At 40.7% G+C, this 17,721-nt stretch overlaps 1 protein-coding gene across 14 annotated transcripts in view; it reads left to right on the forward strand.

The window, feature by feature from the left end:
• Positions 1-17,721, forward strand: part of MSRA (methionine sulfoxide reductase A) — a 260,633-nt gene that overhangs the window by 119,668 nt on the left and 123,244 nt on the right. For 5 of the 14 annotated variants that reach the window (XM_046939237.1, XM_004935892.5, XM_046939239.1 and 2 more), the window contains one exon: positions 3,389-3,478. The exons of the other annotated variants lie outside the window; for them this stretch is intronic. In XM_046939237.1, coding sequence (XP_046795193.1) covers positions 3,389-3,478 — 90 coding nt within the window. The remainder of the gene's footprint in view (positions 1-3,388; positions 3,479-17,721) is intronic. 14 annotated transcript variants of the gene reach the window in all.

Here is a 17,721-nt window from a genome sequence, read left to right on the forward strand (position 1 = left end):
ACTTCGAGAAAAAAGAAAAAAAAAGGTACAAGTTTTGGGTTTTCTTCGTTGCTTATAGTGTTTTAATGCATTTTCTCAGGAAGTGGATTCTTTTGCAACTTATGCAAATGTGTCTTCTAAAAAAAGTACGAGTTTTGATTTAAATTTTATCCATATTTGAGTATGGACAGAAACCAGAAAGTAAGAGTTTTTTCCTTTTCTTTCCATATAACCTCCTGGAAAAGTCTGCATTTCTCATTTGTGTTATGATTAAAAATTTGCTCAATTTCTATGTAGTTCCATGTACACCATCCTATCATTTCCAAATCAAATCCTTGCCTTTATTTTCATTGCACTCTATAGTAATCCTTCTACAATACTGATAACCTACTGTGGTTCCTTTCTGTGATCCAAAACATAGAACCACTGGCACCCGACTGACTCATGTTGCTGTTAAAGTAAATTCTTTCTTTCCTATACTCTGTGATGGACAACAACTTGGAGGTTTGCTTTTGCTTTATTTTCTTGACAGCCCTTTTTATGCCAAATGCTGAAGTTGATATACTTATATACTAACAATCTATTGTGTAGAATTGATGGAGTGTTAAGAATTCAGTGACACAAACAAATAATGGAACTGTAGCAACCATGTAGAAGTGCTGCAAGGCACTCAGAACAGAAGAAACTTTATAGAAAAGTGAAAAAAGATGTGAAAAAAGAGGTTTTAAAGTGGTATTTTATAGACAATACAGAGCTTGTAAGAAATTGCATTGTAACTGCTGAAGAAAGCGTACAGATTAGGGAGAATTTCTGCTGGTAACTCAGAGCGATATGTAGAAATGTAAAAATGTCTAGAACAAAAAGAAGGATGCTATGCCTTTGTATTAACTAATGCAGAGAGACCCAGAATTCCTGTAAAGCAGCAAAGAGAAATACCACCTATGGAGGGATCTGTGATGCCTGTCCTACTAATCTATACAATCTGTTGCTTCCTAATGCTTTCACTTCCTGATATTCCTGTGCTATCTACTTTGTTCATTTATCTGCATCATCTGTGAATTTATAAGCATATATAGCCTGCTGTAGGGAGCCTGCTTTGCAGGAGGGTTGGACTTGATGAAATCTAGAAGTCCCTTCCAGCCCCTACGATTCTGTGATTCTGTGATATGGTCACTGGCCTATCTGTCATTTTTTGGCCACTCTATTTAATCACCTGGACATTAATTAGATTGTTTGCATAGCATGGGGATATACAGAGTAGGGATGTGCAGAAAAGTTTATCTTTCTCGGTGTACTCATTGTTCCAATACACTGAGGTTAGTCCTGTTGGACTCGAAGTCTTTCTTCAAAACCCTGAATGTTGGCTGTTGGCCATTGGGGGATGTGAGCACAGGACAAGGTGTAGTCAGAGGAGCAGAAAAAAAGATGCCATGTCTTTTAGTCCTACACAATATATGCTTGTTTTATATTTTGGAATGGGTCCACAGTATTGTGTGCTCTGTGTTTGATTTGGATAATTTGAAAGCTTTTTGTGTTATTTCATCAGCAGTGAACAAAAATGGTAATTTAACAGTAAGAATCCAGGAATAAAGAAATGGAAAAAAAAAAATCTGCAAAGTCTATTTTCTGACAGTTTCGTTGTTAGATTGGTAGTACAAAACCACAGCTGAGGTTATTTTTTTAGTGCTTGCTTTTATGCACATTCACATGGTGGATGTATTAGGAAGAAGTTTTTCACCCAGAGGGTGGTGATGCACTGGAACAGGTTGCCCAAGGAGGCTGTGGATGCTCCATCCCTGGAGGCATTCAAGGCCAGGCTGGATGTGGCTCTGGGCAGCCTGGTCTGCTGGTTGGTGACCCTGCACATAGCAGGGGGTTGAAACCGGATGATCACTGTTGTCCTTTTCAACCCAGGCCATTCTGTGATTCTATGATTCTATGATTCTATGATTCTATGATTCTATGTTTGTATGCCTCCGGTTACTGGACACTGGTGGAGCTTTTCCTCAGAGATCTCCATAACGATAAGCACATACTACTACAGCCTGGTCTCTGTGAACATAAATGGGATGCGTACGTGCTGCATATTTCTGTTCTCAGTGGTGCAGCTGAACTGAACTGGAGAACGTACAGATTCCTGCATGCTATTTTTTTTCTTCTTACTTAGCTTCTTCTAGCTCCATTTTATTCTGATTTTATTCTGATTTTTTTTTCTGGCAGATTTTGTTTCATCTTTGAACATACCTTTTGGAAGTCTCTGTAGAGAGCTCTCACCAGCCCCCCTAAGATATTGCCATCTGGCTGCTTCTAGTTGCCATAGTTTTCATTGGGGAGAACAACTTAGGAAGCAGTAGACTTCAGTTGCACACTGTGTGATTGCCACTTTCCTCTTCATCTGTTCTGACAAGGTCATATCCGTGGCAAACACTTAACAGTTGTGGCCTCTAAATCCAGCTCTAGAAAGCACATTAATGCCACTAAAAGTTATCTGCTTGGCAAGTATTTGAGCTTTGCATTCAACCCATGCAGGCTGGAGAATCTGTGCAGGGAAGTTATTTTAATCCAACACCTTCCTGGTACTCTGCTCTGGAGGAATAAAAGCAATAATTCTTTGGATTGAGCATGTAGCCCTTGTTCCAAGAGCACATCATCAGTGAGACCCAAGGCAAAATGGTGTGGATTTACTGTTTTGCCCAAGCTAACAGCTCTCCAAACATATCAACCAATGGTGCTTTTTTGATTTGATTTCCTAGATGTAGGATTTAGTGCCATTTGAGATGTGCGAGATTATCACACCTGCCAGGCTGTGGTCACATCTGACAGCTTTTTGTGATTGCCCTTGGACTTCTTCAAAGTAATTGGATGCCTATTGTGCGAGCAGCTAATTGATATAGAATCAAAGAATCATAGAATGGCCTGGGTTGAAAAGGACCATAATGATCATCTAGTTTCAACATATCTATGATGTCTGCGTGTACATTTACTATTCATCCTTCTGTCTGGAGCTAAGAGTATTGCCATGCATTGTCAGTGTATGTCCGTATGGAGGCATGGAGGCAGGGGACTGTGTGCTTGCTGAGATTTTCCAATCTCTTGTTCTTGGATGCATGAAGTTCCAGTCCTTGATCATGTATCTGATCCAAGCATGTTATATATGTATTTGGGCTGCTGATGTTTCTTACATTGCACAGGAAAAAGTTCCTGCTTTCTGTCTTACCAAGAGGGGTAGGAATATTTTCTACATCCTTTGGCTTTGAAGGTTTTTGATTTCTTGTGAATTTAGGATATTCCTTAGTAATCCTAACTAACATCTTGCTTAGAGTCCTGTGTGGAGAACACTACTTCAAATTTAATTGATCTGAAAGTCTGTAGTAACATGGCACTAATATTTGCATTTAAATGCCTGTAGGTTTAGGAATTACTGAGATGGAGACGCTTGAGTATATTGATTGTGACTTGATACGCTGCTTCACGTTCACACTAGGTCTGTTAGTCATAAGAAAGTATCTTTTCATCTTCTTTCAAGTCTGTAAGAACAAAGCCTTATCTTCATAGACCTCGAAGAGCAGCCAAATCTAAGTCTGTTGGGGAGGTAGGGATGTCATGGTTCAGCTCAGTGTCATTCTGTTCAGGTGCCAGGTAGATCATGTGAAGATTCTCCCATCAGATGATGTAGCATTGCCGTGTTAAATCAATGTCTAAGAGATAATTGAGTTATTTTGTAGCTCATAAACGCAGTGCTAAAAAGTTATTTTTATGTTGTATGGTGACAACCATGCAGATGAAAATCTGAAAGGGCATTCTGGACTGGGTGAAGGATTTTGAGCTATATTTGGTGCATTAGGCTAATACATAAATACTCTGATTTTGGCCAGCATTGGACAGCACAGGATGTTCATTCTCTACGAAACGTATTTTTGCATTTTGCTTACAGATGTTCAGAGCAGTTCTGTGTTTATCTGTATATTCATAAGCTTTTTGAAATCTGCATAGCTCAAGTGGCTCTGAAATCAGAAGGGAAAAACTCTACTGTTGTTATTCATAAACTGGTGTTGTACAATTACCATATAAAATCTGAAGCTAACAATGATTTTCTTAAAAACAGAGCAGTTTACAGTGTTATGGCCCAGGCTGTTAACATGTAAGGAGGTCATTTTATTTTGTTTTGTTTTTTTCCCCTGTGTTTGTCTTCGGTGACGGTAATAGAAGAAAAATAGATGAATGTGCCTGTTTATTATCCTTTATTTGTTACAGGGCTTAGTGAACATAACAGTGTATTTGTTTAGTTAAACCCATTTATAATCTTGTCAAGTCTCAATAACTTTCTGAAGCATATTCTCTTGTATACGGATCACAAGTCTTAATAATTAACAATGTAATATTAAAGTGCGCCATGTGGAATTAGTTCCTCTTTTGAGTTACATAAAATACTTGATGTGAAGTTGTTTTACAATTTGTATGCAGCAAGCCCACTTTTTTTTTCTTTTTTTTTTTTCTGATGGATAATATTGCCTTTTGCATACCAATTAGTCTTTTGACTGATCCTGGTATGTAGGAGTTTCCGTTCTCTTTAAGATGTTTGGGCTTCCAGAGGTCACCTGGAAGACTTCTAAATAGTTAATGGATGAGAGTAGAGAAAGGCAGAGCTAATTTCTTGCTCTGTTACCTCCCACCCCTTTGGTCAGCTGTTGATTTACAGAATTACTTCTCTCTCTCCTTCGTCTGAGCTCTACATGAGAGAGGGCAAGACCAGCACTAGGATCCATGGTAGTTGATAGCTGACGTGTTTGCTTTAAGAAGGAAAATGCATGCAGAGGGCTTGAATCCATGACATAGACCTTACTTGACATACTGTGCATTAATATCATCGCTAAAGAGAGAAACTAACAACAGAAAGTCCTTCTAGCATTTGCACAAGTTACTATAGCAATATAAAGACAATGCAGCATGGGGAGATGCTTCTTTCTGTCTCAGATTTCTCATTCTCTCTGTGACACAGATGAACAACAATCAGTATACTGAGACACCACCTTACTTGAAAAGCCCTTAATTTAGGCTTCACAACCCCATTCTGAAATGAGTCTGACTTTTGAATGTGCTTAAATGTATAAACTACCAATATTCACTTTCCATCTCTTGTAAAGGGATCTGAAGGTTTTCATGAACTAAGTCCACAAGATTAAAGCTTCCAAGCAGTAATGAGTATGGCTCAGGACATTTTCTTTTAGTATTAATTCTCTGTCAAGAAAATAGATTCCTGTTGTGCCTTTATCTGCTCTTTTTTGTGTAAGATCAGGATATAGGAATTTTTCTGACTTACAGATTCTGTGAAGAATATCAGTGCTCATCATGGCCTTGATCTGTACAACATGCCTTGATATGGTTGGCCAGTTGCTCTATCTCTCACCTATTTTTTTTCCTGTTCACTCATCAGGAAGGAGGGAAAGGTCAACCAATCAAAGGACAAAATACCAAACTGATCAAAATTAATTCCACGTACTGTGGATATTACTGTTCTGTAATATTTATTACAGCAACTGAAGAACAGGATATAGTAGAAAATATTTAATTTTTAATAGCTAGATCACAGTTAGAATAAGTTGTGTCTATAATCATGAGACGATAGTCCTTGGATCCTCCCATTTGTGCAGAGAAAACTTTTATATAACCCTGTAATCTGTAATTCGTCCTCAGTGCAGTTGCTAAGTCATGGAATAAAATGAATGCACCAATTTCACTTCACTTGGAAAGGTGATAGCAGATGCTGCTGCAGTGTTAAAGCCTTGGCAACAAGAAATATAACAGATGCATTGAATTTCAGTTACCTGCTGTATTGAAGTTCTACCTAGAAAATTGATGCTGTTGACATGACTGACATGTTCTTTTTCAATAGAATCGTTTCTTATTAACTCATTATGCCTTAATATACCAGGACACAGGAATACGTTCTGTGGATTCGTCATTTAAAAATAAAAGGAAGAACAAGCATTTTTACCGACCATTGTCTGAAAAAGCTGCCTGTCCATAAGGGATGGTGGCTGCTGTGCTCAGGGATTTCTGCTCCATCTTTAATCAAGGTTAAGTTAACATTCCTGTTTCAGAATCTGACTTCTGAGGGCTAATATCATGGCAGATTGAGGTTTGAAGAAATTAAACTGATATTTATTATTTAGATACCTGCTTGTGCCTCGTGGCAAATTTCAAATCCTAATAGCCCCACTGCTATTCTCTGTTGTTTTATCTATTTATCTCAGCATTGCCCATAATCACAGGCTTAGGTAGTAGCAGCAGTATAAAGCTAAATACATTATTTATTATTAACAACTTTATTTGAATTGTATTCCACTGAGATGTGTTGTTTCTGTCTTTCTCATCTTCTGGTTTTATGAAAGATATATATATAAGATGAAAATGTGATAGCCCCAGAGGTTGAAAGACCCATTACCAAATGAGTCAAAGGCAAAATCTGACCTGCAGCCTACACCAAGCTCTCAAAGGAGCTTCATTTCCACAAATGACTCCATGCTGGTTTATACCATGGCATTCACTTTGTCAGTGTGCCTGAAAACAGAAGGTGCTCCTCATTTTAGGCATGGAAACACGATAGTGGTTTTGGTACCGATACTTGTGAAAAGGACAACGTTACAAAAGGTCTCACCTTTGCTATTGTGGTTAGTGTTTTTTTCCTTCTGTTTTTTTTTCTTTTACTGAGGAAAAATAACCTCCCCTACAAAGGCAGGCTGAGGGAGCTGGGCTTGTTCAGCCTGGAGAAGAGAAGGCTGCGGGGTGACCTCATTGCAGCCTTTCAGTACCTACAGGGAGCCTATAAACAGGAGGGCAGTCAACTCTTTGAAAGTGTAGATAGTAGCAGGACAAGGGGAAATGGTTTTAAGTTGAAGGAGGAAAGATTTAGGTTGGATGTCAGGGGGAAGTTCTTTCCTATGAGAGTGGTGAGGTGCTGCCCAGAGAGGCTGTGGATGCCCCATCCGTCCCTGGAGGTGTTCAAGGCCAGGTTGGATGGGGCCCTGGGCAGCCTGGGCTGGTATTAGATGTGGAGGTTGGCGGCCCTGCCTGTGACAGTGAGGTTGGAGCTTCATGATCCCTGAGGTCTCTTCCAACCCAACCATTCTATGATTCTGTGATTCTATGATGAGACAGTTGGAAATACAAAGACCAACTGCCAAACTGTCCTGCCAGAAGTACAGATGACTGTAACTCTGCTGAGGTTACCTGTGGGTATTCTGATGCATGATAACCATTTGTGGGATGTAATACTTAAGTATCACGCATAATGTGAGACTGCAAGTGAAAAGAAAGATGAAAAACCACAGGCAAGAGAATGTTGTGTGGGCAGAGACTGGAGATTGAAGAAACCGGGGAGAACCTACAGCTGCTGGGAAAGCACTGACCTGTGAGTAAAGCAGGTGGTAGAAAGCATTTGCATTCTCCCTGTATTTCTTGTTTGTTGTGGTCCATTTATTGTATTTCACCACTCCTCCTGTGCCTTCCTCAAGCTGAAGTCTTCATTGGAGTGGTACATGGCTGAAATGCTGTTGAGATAAAATGGACGTTTGGGAGAATAGGTTTTTCCTGAATTTGGGAGTGTACTGAAATGACTGTGTGTATACACAACGCACTTTGACTTACTCCCTTAGTTGAGAGTCTTCCTATGCTGGCATACAAATGCAATACTTTCTCACTGTGGTGATGAGGATTTTGAGTACACGTGACCTGCATAGTTCTTAAGTCTTGGTTAAATGATGGGGAAAACAATCTAATTGCAAGACTTTAACTTTCTTCTTTATGCACAGCTGTGCCCAGGAGGATTATTATATCTAAGTTTATAATAAGCAGAATTCTGGTTGTGTGTTCTCTCGTGAATTTCTCAGGGTGAGACAAGAATTTGGTCTGGTGACAGGAGAGGCAGGGCCTTTGGAACTGTAGTATCAGGGTAAAGGATGCTCAGAGAACATTAGACTTGGTGATCTCGAAGGTCTTTTCCAATCCAGATGATTCTGTGATTTCAAGGAGAAAGCCAGACTGCAAGCGAGTTCATAGCATTACTCATACAAAAATAAGAAAAAACATTCAAATCCCTTTGGGAGTATGACACACAGTAGTAGGCAGAGTATTACTTATTTAGAGAGGTTTATAAAGGGAAGACAGACATTGAAGAAGTAACCCCTTTTTTTTTACTGTTAGCTAAGAACACACAAAAAAATTAAGTGAAAATAACACTTGGCTCAATTATAGCTTTTTTTTTTTTCCTGATTACTTTTGGTCAACAGAGAAATAAAAGAAATTAAGAAATTGGTACCAAGTAGAACACTGATTTTTTTTTTAATTCCTCCTGAATTTTACGGATGGATTAAAAAAAGGGGACGATGTTTTGCAATGTCACTTTGTCCACTGGAAGATTCCATTTTGGAAAGGACAACACCCTACTTTTCAGAACTCTACACTATTCCATTAAATAGAATAATCTAAAAAGTTGTTAATTTGCTTGGTCAAGCTTCTGGGTGCATTCTGGAAGGAAAAGACTCATAAAATAGCAAGGGATTATAACTTTGCACAGCAGGAAATGTTTTCTGAAAGAGATCAAGAAGTCTGCTGATGGAGTCCTGACTTGGTAAAGCCAACAAATGAATGCACCTTCAGGAAGTGCTCTTTTCATTTCTGTTGTTGATAATTTGCTGTAAGCTGGGACTTGAGCGTGTCCATTTTATGTGCATTCCTTTTAGAAGAGCCAAATATGTTAGAAATTCTTTGATGCACTAAAGATGGTAAAGGTGGGGAAAGCTGTAAATTATGGTAGAGTCAGATGTCTGGAGTAAGAGAAGGGGTGTGATGCCACCTGTGAACTCCTACGTGAGGCATTAAAGCCTATTGCTAGGTAGCAGCTTTACGTTTGTCTGTTGTCTGCTTGGATGCCCAAAGTACTGCTGTAATCGCAGTAGTGACCTACAAAGCTCAGGCTTCTGAAATGGCCATTATCCATTTTTTTTTATTTGAAGACCCAAAGTGATGGGAGATCTGCCATTTCCATTAGTAGAAAACTTCCTTGCAGTAATAGGGTGCAAGAGCTGTCATCATAGATCAGTAGCATGACTCAGATCTATTCAGAGCTGCAGCAGAGATTTTTACTACCAAAGCTCGATGGACAGTCCATGAGCCACTCAAGCTATTTCTGACCGTAGCAGCTCGTAAGTTGAAATATATTGCCTGCATTGCTTCACACCAAGGATCTGTTTAATCTAACAATCTCCTCCTACACAATTTGGCATTATTTCTTTCTTCATATATCTCCATATATGAAGATGACATGAATGTAATAATTGCTGTATTAACTTATCTGTTCATTTAGTGTGATTTTGGTTTTGGCATTCACAAATAGAGGGGAAACTTGTGGTTTTGTTGACTCTAGAGTTGAACTGGTTTAGGAAGTTTCAATGTGAACTTGCAGTAGTTAGCCAACATTTTGCTCTAAGTTGGTTCTTGACAGTATCAATATGTCTGGGAATGAAGATTCTCCACTGAGGAGTATATGTGTGTAAAAGGGCACCAGTTGCTTTGTTAACCTTCTGCCACAGTAATGATTATTCCATAAAAATATGGTGTATTTCTGTCCTATCAGCGGAGCACAAAGCAACAGGGAAGCTGGGAAATGGGGGAAGGCATGGTAATGGTGAAAAAACAAACAGCAGATCCTTCTTAGGGGATCTGAAAACATCAACTTTTCTTCTTTTTTTCTGAGCAGTTCCTGCTCTGAAGGACCTCTGTAATGCATCTTTGGAGGCTTTCACTTTGACACCAAGGAAGGAGAATTTTCTTCATGGCTGCACATCACATGGCTTCAGCTTCCCTGCTGACAGGACGTGTTCTTTCCTACCCAGCACTTACAGCGGTCGCTGTCATTCACTTGCACTGAATTCAAGTTGTAGGTGAACTGTGACCACCTGCAGGACTGAGAACACACCTCATTTCCACATCAATGAAATCTCTTCAGCCTGTTGTTATGGACAAAGTGGCCCATCTGAGGTATCTGCCCCTAAACCTGTACTTCAAAAGAGGCAGCAGCTGCCTGCTGCAGGTAGAGAGACCGCTTGGTGCTGCAGATGCTCTTAAAAGCATCATCAGGGTGAACTCCTGGAAGGACATCTCCTCTTTAGCTTCTAGAGACAGCTTCTTTGTTATCAGCACTAGTGACATCCCTAGAAGAGTTGTCATAGCTACGCAGAGGCTCTATTTATGTCAGCAAACAGAACAGGGCACAGATCTGGGCATCAGTTTGACATTGCTTTGGCAATGCCTGCTATGCTCTGAGCCAGGCCAGGAGCCTCTCCCAGACAGTTCCTGGGCACTGCTGATGGTTAATGTGGTACAGGTGTCCAAATCCAGTAAGCAGTGTGGATGCACAAACTTTATTTTGGAGCATAAAATGTTTATGATCATAGAATCATTCATTGGATGATCATAGAATCATTTGTTGGAAAAGACCTCTAAGATCCCAAGTACAACCCCAGCCCACCCCCACCATGCCCACTGCCCACATCCCTCAGTGCCACATCTCTCTGATTCTTGAGCACTTCCAGAGATGGTGACCCCACCACCTCCCTGGGCAGCTGTGCCACTGCATCACCACTCTTTCAGAGAAGAAATATCTCCTAATATCCAACCTGAACCTCCCCTGGCACAACCAGAAGCCATCACCTCTTGTCCTATCGCCATGACCTGAGAGAATAGGTCCGCCTCCACCTTGCCACAACCTCCATTCAGGGAGTTGTAGGGGCAGTAAGATCTCTCCTGAGCTCCTCTTCTCCAGCCTGAACCATCCCAGTTCCCCCAGCGGACCCTTCAGAGCTTCATTGCCTTTCTTTAGTTGTGAGATGAGTCATCCTGTAGTTGGTCTTAAGGCCAGAGGGTAATCCTAGGCTTTTTGTACTGACTAATGAATATTTTACACTGAGAAATTGAGTGGACTCTTTGGGCTGCCCTACTTTGTTTGGAAGTGTGTTGTCTCTAGTGGCTGCTCTTTACATCCAGTGCACTTTCACTTCAGGGTTCCTAAGAGTTTTGTGGCTGCAAAAAAGCAAGAAGGAATGATCAGCTTTATTCCTTCGCCTCTGCAAGTGGTGCGTGCCTGGAGACACTTCAGTACCTGTTACTGAGAGCAAAATACACAGTGACAGTGCTTGCATACCTGTGTGCCAACGATGCTAGTGCACAGACCAAATCCATCCAGTGAAAAATGAAGTGACTAAGCTTATTTTTTGTCGACTAGTTCCCCGTTTGGTTTTATCCAGTTTATCCAGTGAAGTGATTTGATTAGAAACTATTTTTATTTTCTTTGCTAGCAGTGAAAAATGTTAATTGTAGCTGAAATGCCTTTGAGTGATCATGTTTGAATGTCACATTTCCATAAGTTCTGTACGGTTTACTTTCTACCATTATAGTGCTGCAGTGGAGGAACAATATTAAAAATCTGTCACTAATGTTTTGAATACTAGACTTGGCACAGACTATGACCTTGCTGGGGAAAGCACCGAGAAAAAAAGTCATTTTTCCCCAAAGCTTAACATGTAAGGCTAAGAGAAAAGACAGCGGATAGCTGCAGCGAGTTGGAGAAATCAAAGGAAATAATAAGATAATTTTAGCACAGCAGTACAAACATGCCCCTGATTTGCTACTGCCTAGTTTTGAGTAGCAAGGTAAGCAAATGGAAGGCAGTTTCAACTGTTGTATCCTTGGGCTCCAGTTTAACCTGGAGCATAGAATCATTCAGGTTGGAAAAGACCTCTCAGATCCCCAAGTTCAACCCCAGATTACCCCCACCATACCCACTGACCACGTCCCTCAGTGCTACATTCCCACAGTTCTTGAACACATCCAGAGATGGTGACCCCACCGCCTCCCTGGGCAGCTGTGCCAGAGCATGAGCACTCTTTTGGAGAAGTTCTTCCTAATATCCAACCTGAACCTTCCCTGGCACAACTTTGGGCCATTATGCAGCATAACGCTGCCTGTGACATTCCTTCTTGTTGGGAAGGGGATGGCAGAAGTTTTTCAGCCCACAAGGAAGGCTGCTGGGAGCAGGTATGCATGGTAGGAATCCCATGGTGCTTGCTGAAGAGTTTCTTGGGCAGAAGGACTGCATCACCATGGGCATCGCTGAGCTCTTCTTGGCCCCATGTTAACACTTCTGCCACCCCTGTTGTGCTTCCCTTTGGGTTCAGTCTTTCTACAGGCATAGGAAACAGGGATGCTTCCAGCTGCTTGCAGATACTCCTGCAGCACAATGCATGAATCGGTAGAACATGCATTACATCTGGCAGTCTTGACTAAGATGCATCTCCTTAATTATAAAGGTTAGAAGAGATTCCAAGAAGAGGTAGAAATGTGCCATCACTGAGAAGCTTTAAATTAGGACTTGTTTATCTTTCTGAAATATGTTCATCTTAGCCATCAGCTATTAGGTTTGCTGCTGTGAAGTAATATTTTCCTCCCCACATGAAAGTTGTGGTTTAAATTCTCTTGTGTGTGTTACTCAGGAGGTCATATTGGCTATAACATTTCTTAATTCATCCTGGAAAGGTGACAGGTACTATGTACTAAACATAACGTTTGCAGTATCAACTATACCACCATTACATGTTGTTTACTTTTTTTATCTCTCTTTTTTTATAATTATAGTATTTTAGATTTCTTGGAAAGGATACAGGATTTAATCATGTCATTATGTGTGCTGGATGCTGTGAAAATTCTTTGTTCCAACTCAAGTGGAACACCATTATAATACTCTTATCACCTATTAAAAAAGTAATAAGCTGGGCCAGATTGATCCTAGGCATAATTCTGCTGATGTCAATGGTGTTACATCAGGAAGAACTCTGTCTTGGTCTGTTAATACGATAATAAGGTGAAAGAGAAGAGTGGAAACTGAGTAGCAAATATCTTGGAAAAGTAAGTTCCACCCTCATTGATTAAGTTCTATTCGTGGGAAGTTTTGGAGATGCACAGCATTGCAAGAGTGTAAAATATTATTATTTATTGTTACCATTATCTATTTTTCTTTATTTTCAATGGACTATGTATAGTAAGGAATACGATCAGGATGCTGTTCCAATCTTCTTTTGAGATTTTGGCAGCACACTTCACTTCAGCAGAGCTGACCCTGAACCAGTGGTAGGTGCAGATGGGACCATTATTTTTCACTGCTTCATTTATTTTGATTTAACAAATGACTTTGTTTTATTTCTTTCCTCATTCCTCTTTGTTCAGGGACAATTTAGCCCTTCTGCAGGTCTTCGAAGGTGTTCAAAGCCAGGAGTAATGTGTAATGAGTTCTCTGCTCACAGTCAGTCTCCCAGCCTGTCTTTGTGATCCATTCAAAAGTCTTTAAGGGAAGCTAAAATTAAATGGAAAAATATAGATTGGGATTTGTACATACATAATATAAAAATATAAATATATATAATATATAATATATAATAAATTATAAAATATAAAATACCAAATATAATATAATATAATATATAAAAATATAATGTATAAATATAGATTTGTGCCCAGGTAGCCAAGAAGGCCAATGGCATCCTGGCTTGTATCAGAAATAGTGTGGCCAGCAGGAACAGGGAAGTAATTGTCCCCCTGTACTCAGCACTGGTGAGGCCGCACCTCGAGTACTGTGCCCAGGTTTGGGCCCCTCACTTTAAGAAAGACATCGAGGCCCTGGAGCGTGTCCAGAGGAGGGCAACACAGCTGGTGAGGGGTCTGGAGCACAGGCTTTATGAAGAGTGGCTGAAGGAGCTGGGATTGTTCAGTCTGGAGAAGAGGAGGCTCAGAGGAGACCTTATTGCTCTCTATAACTACCTGAAGGGAGGTTGTGGTGAGCTGGGGGTCGGCCTCTTCTCTCGTGTGACAGTGATAGGACGAGAGGGAATGGCTTCAAGCTGTGCCAGGGAAAGTTCAGGCTGGACGTTAGGAAATACTACTTCTCTGAAAGGGTGGTCAGGCACTGCAATGGGCTGCCCAGAGAGGTGGTGGAGTCACTGAGCCTGGTGGTGTTCAAAGAGCGTTTGCATGCTGTGTTGAGGGACATGGTTTAGTGAGAACCATTGGTGAAGGGCGAATGGTTGGACTGGATGATCCTGTGGGTCTTTTCCAACCTTAGCGATTCTGTGATTCTGTGATTTGGTGTACTTGGTAGGATCTAATTTACATGAATTAAGTAGGTCAGATTTTGGATGGAGAAGGGATGCCTTATGCTTCTCAATGTACAGCAGCATGTGATCCAGAATGGAAATGTGGTGGGTATAGAACCAAAAGAGATGAGGTTCTCAGTTAGGTAAAGGCAGAACTGAAGTTCCAGATTTGGCTTCCCACAGTACAAATAGTAAAATAAAATTGTTAGCCACAATTGTACTAACCATTAGACGAAAGCAATTGAAAGTTTCCCATCTGGCTCTGCGCATCTTGAATTTGTGACTACACAGAGGGATGTGCTTCCTGAGCATGTCCTCTAGCTAGCAGAGTCCATCTCCCTAGAGATGTAGGTCCCCTATTTTGTGAGTCATTTTGGATCCACGTAGCAAACTTGTATCTGAATTAGTGCAGCCAGCAGGAGCAGGGAGGCAATGGTCCCTCTGTACTCTGCTCTGATGAGACCACACCTCAAGTAATGTGTTCAGATTTGGGCCCCTCACTACAAGAAAAACATTGAGGCACTGGAGTGTGTGCAGAGAAGGGCAATGAAACTGTGATGGATCTGGAGCATAAGTGTTACGGGGAGCGGCTGAGGGCAGTGGGATGGGTCAGTCTGGAGCAGAGGAGCTCAGGACTGACGTCATTGCTCTCTGTAACTCCCTGGAGGGCTATGGCGAGGTGGGGGTTGGCATCTTCTCCCAGGTAACAGAGGTAGAATGAGAGGTAATGGCCTCAGGTTGTGCCAGGAGAGGTTCAGGTTGGCTATTAGAAAACATTTATTCCCATAGGGAGTGGTGATGTGGTGGCACAGCTGCCCAGGGAGGTGGTGGGGTCACCGTCCCTGGAGGTGTTCCAGAACTGTGGGGATGTGGCACTGAGGGCCGTGGGCAGTGGGCATGGTGGGCTGGGTTGGGGTTGGACTTGGGGATCTTAGCGGTCTTTTGCAATATTTATGATTCTAGAACTCTAACTTTCTGATCAAGCATTTGATATGAGGACTATTGCACCAAAAGTGTGTAATATAGTGGTACCAGCTCCTGCTGCTTTCAACTAAATTATCCAGGAGGAGCAAAATCCTCTTTTGTGGCCTTACCCAGAGATTCACACATACTGAACCTCACCAGAGCCTGTACTTCATGAGTAGTATCTTTTTGGTAGCAGCGTGGATTTACATAATAAAGATAATCATTTCTAAAGCCTGCTGGAAGGATAACTATTTGAGAAATGATGGAAAAGGAAATAATTAAAAAGGAGAAACATTTGCAGCCAAGCTGCATTTTTTGCTGCTCTTCTTATAGTAGGCCGTTTTGATCTCATACTAAAAGCACAGGATAAATAGTGTCACAACAGATATGGAAAGCATATTCTGCAGCCCTATTTCCTATAGGGCCAAGTGTCTTACTGCATATTCATCTATTTACTGCCTTGAATTCCTTTCTCGTTCCTTTATTTTCAATATGATAATAGACTTTTCCCTGTGCAGACTCATTGTTACCATGAAATAGAATTTGTCTACACCTGATAAGTTCATACAACGCATGAGGGCAGAATTCATCAAAACAATTGAACTATGAGTGGTGATATCACTCAGTTGCTTTTTGCCTCCTTTATTCTCATCTTCCTGCATTAGCATTGTTAAACAGGAGCTGCTCTGCCAGAATGTCAAAGAGTATCTTACAAAAGCAGTTGCCATAGTGTTATACCTGGATAGGAATTCTTTTTATATCACTGGTGCGATAAGTGGTTATTTATTTGTCCTTAAGCATATTTAATAGCTCTTAATTAGAAGGATGACACAGAGTGTTAAGGAACATCTTGTCTGGTAGAGCTATTGCTCCTATTGTGCTTGATAAAGATTACACAAAACTTCTTTAGATAACTTGTTAAATAAGTTACAAGAAGATAACTCTCTTTTCTCCCCTCTTCCAAGATTCCCAAACTCCCACTGCAGTTGCCACTTACACCAGCAACACAACCATCTTCTCCTCTATGGGAAACCCTCTGACAAGTGAAACTTCTCCCTGATTGTAGGAGGGGGAAGATCTTCCCATTTAATTACCCTCACTCTGAAAACCAAGAGCAGAAGCTTTGCTCATTCAGAACTGTGGGCTTGGTCAGCGCATGCTTTCTTCTCCATTGGGCTCTTGTCTTTCATATCGCTCAGCAGTGGATTTAATGCTGGACCTCGCCTGGCAGCTCTTTGGAGCAGAACATATTGCAGGAGGCAGGAGCAGTGCCTCAGCTGGGCTTTGCCTTGAGACTCAGCTGATTCCGTTCTATTCTTGGCTCCAAGGCTGACTTGGGTGACCTTCAGCTCTTCCTGCCTATTGTCCTCATTTATAAAAAAGGGAATACTTTATCTCATGAAGCGCTTTGAAATCTACAGCGGTGTGGGTTTTTTTCTGGTAGTGATGTGTGGGAGGAGAGCGTAGTAACACGAAGAAATAAAAAAAATTTCTTTTATCACCTTTAGTCACAGAGTATTCCAACTGATGTATTTACATATTTATATTTCTAAGTAGCTTTATTTGGCTGAAAAGAAACTTTGTGTCAGAACATTTTCCATTAAACGCAATTTCCAGTGTCCGTTTTTAAATTCTGATGTCCTTCTGGTCTTGTAGGATGCAGGGAGAAAATATCTGTGTGTATTATGTGCAGTCTTCCTCGGGTAATTTCTAATTGTGCAAGGTTTACAGAATATCACGATACAATTGTGGCCCCACAAGTCCTCTCTGGATATGTCATGAGAACAGGAATTTTAATGTGAAATACATTTTTATATGTCTGCAGAATGCAACATGACAGCTTTGTTCTGTGCTTGAACATGCTGTACAAATGCTCTGACTTCATCAGAGGTACTATTTTTGCTTATGACAGAGTTACTGAGGACAAAAACCTGCACATTCCCCCCCGCCCCCCTCCCAAACCTCTATTGTTTTGACATACTGAATGTAAGAAAAAATGTAATAGCAAAGGAAATACAGTATTTTTCCCCTATAGGAAGGTCTATGTTGTATTTACTGTCTCCTTCATTGACGACCTGTTATGAAGATTGAATGTTAAAAAGATCCTTCTCTGGCAGGTTTGTTCTAAAGCATCTAATTCTTCTTTGAAGGTTTTTATTCCCCTAGAAGTATTAAAAACACTTTTTCTGTATCTCCTTAGTTGAATGCAGCAGTATTCCAGCACTACAAGCCAAGGTAAATCTTATTTTATTGTAAAACTACTACCTTGACATAACCAAAATAATAATAATAAAAAAACCCTCAGGGAAAAAGAGCCAACAACCCTGAAACCAGAAATTACTGCGTATGCAAGAGTAGCGTTAGTGGTTGTGCCATTCCCTTTTGAATAATTCCTCTCTAATTGGTAACCCAATGTAATGGGTAAGTGAACATATTTCACAGCAGCAGCTGTTGGATGTTCAATGACTGGAAAATACAGTGATGGTTAAGTGTATAGAGTACTCATCCCATCAGTAAGAGTAAGTTAATCATATACAATTCAGTGAACAGTAGAGTTGCATTTGCAGAGCAGTGG

This window comes from Gallus gallus, chromosome 3, assembly GCF_016699485.2.
Source record: "Gallus gallus isolate bGalGal1 chromosome 3, bGalGal1.mat.broiler.GRCg7b, whole genome shotgun sequence".
Taxonomy (NCBI): Eukaryota; Metazoa; Chordata; class Aves; order Galliformes; family Phasianidae; genus Gallus; species Gallus gallus.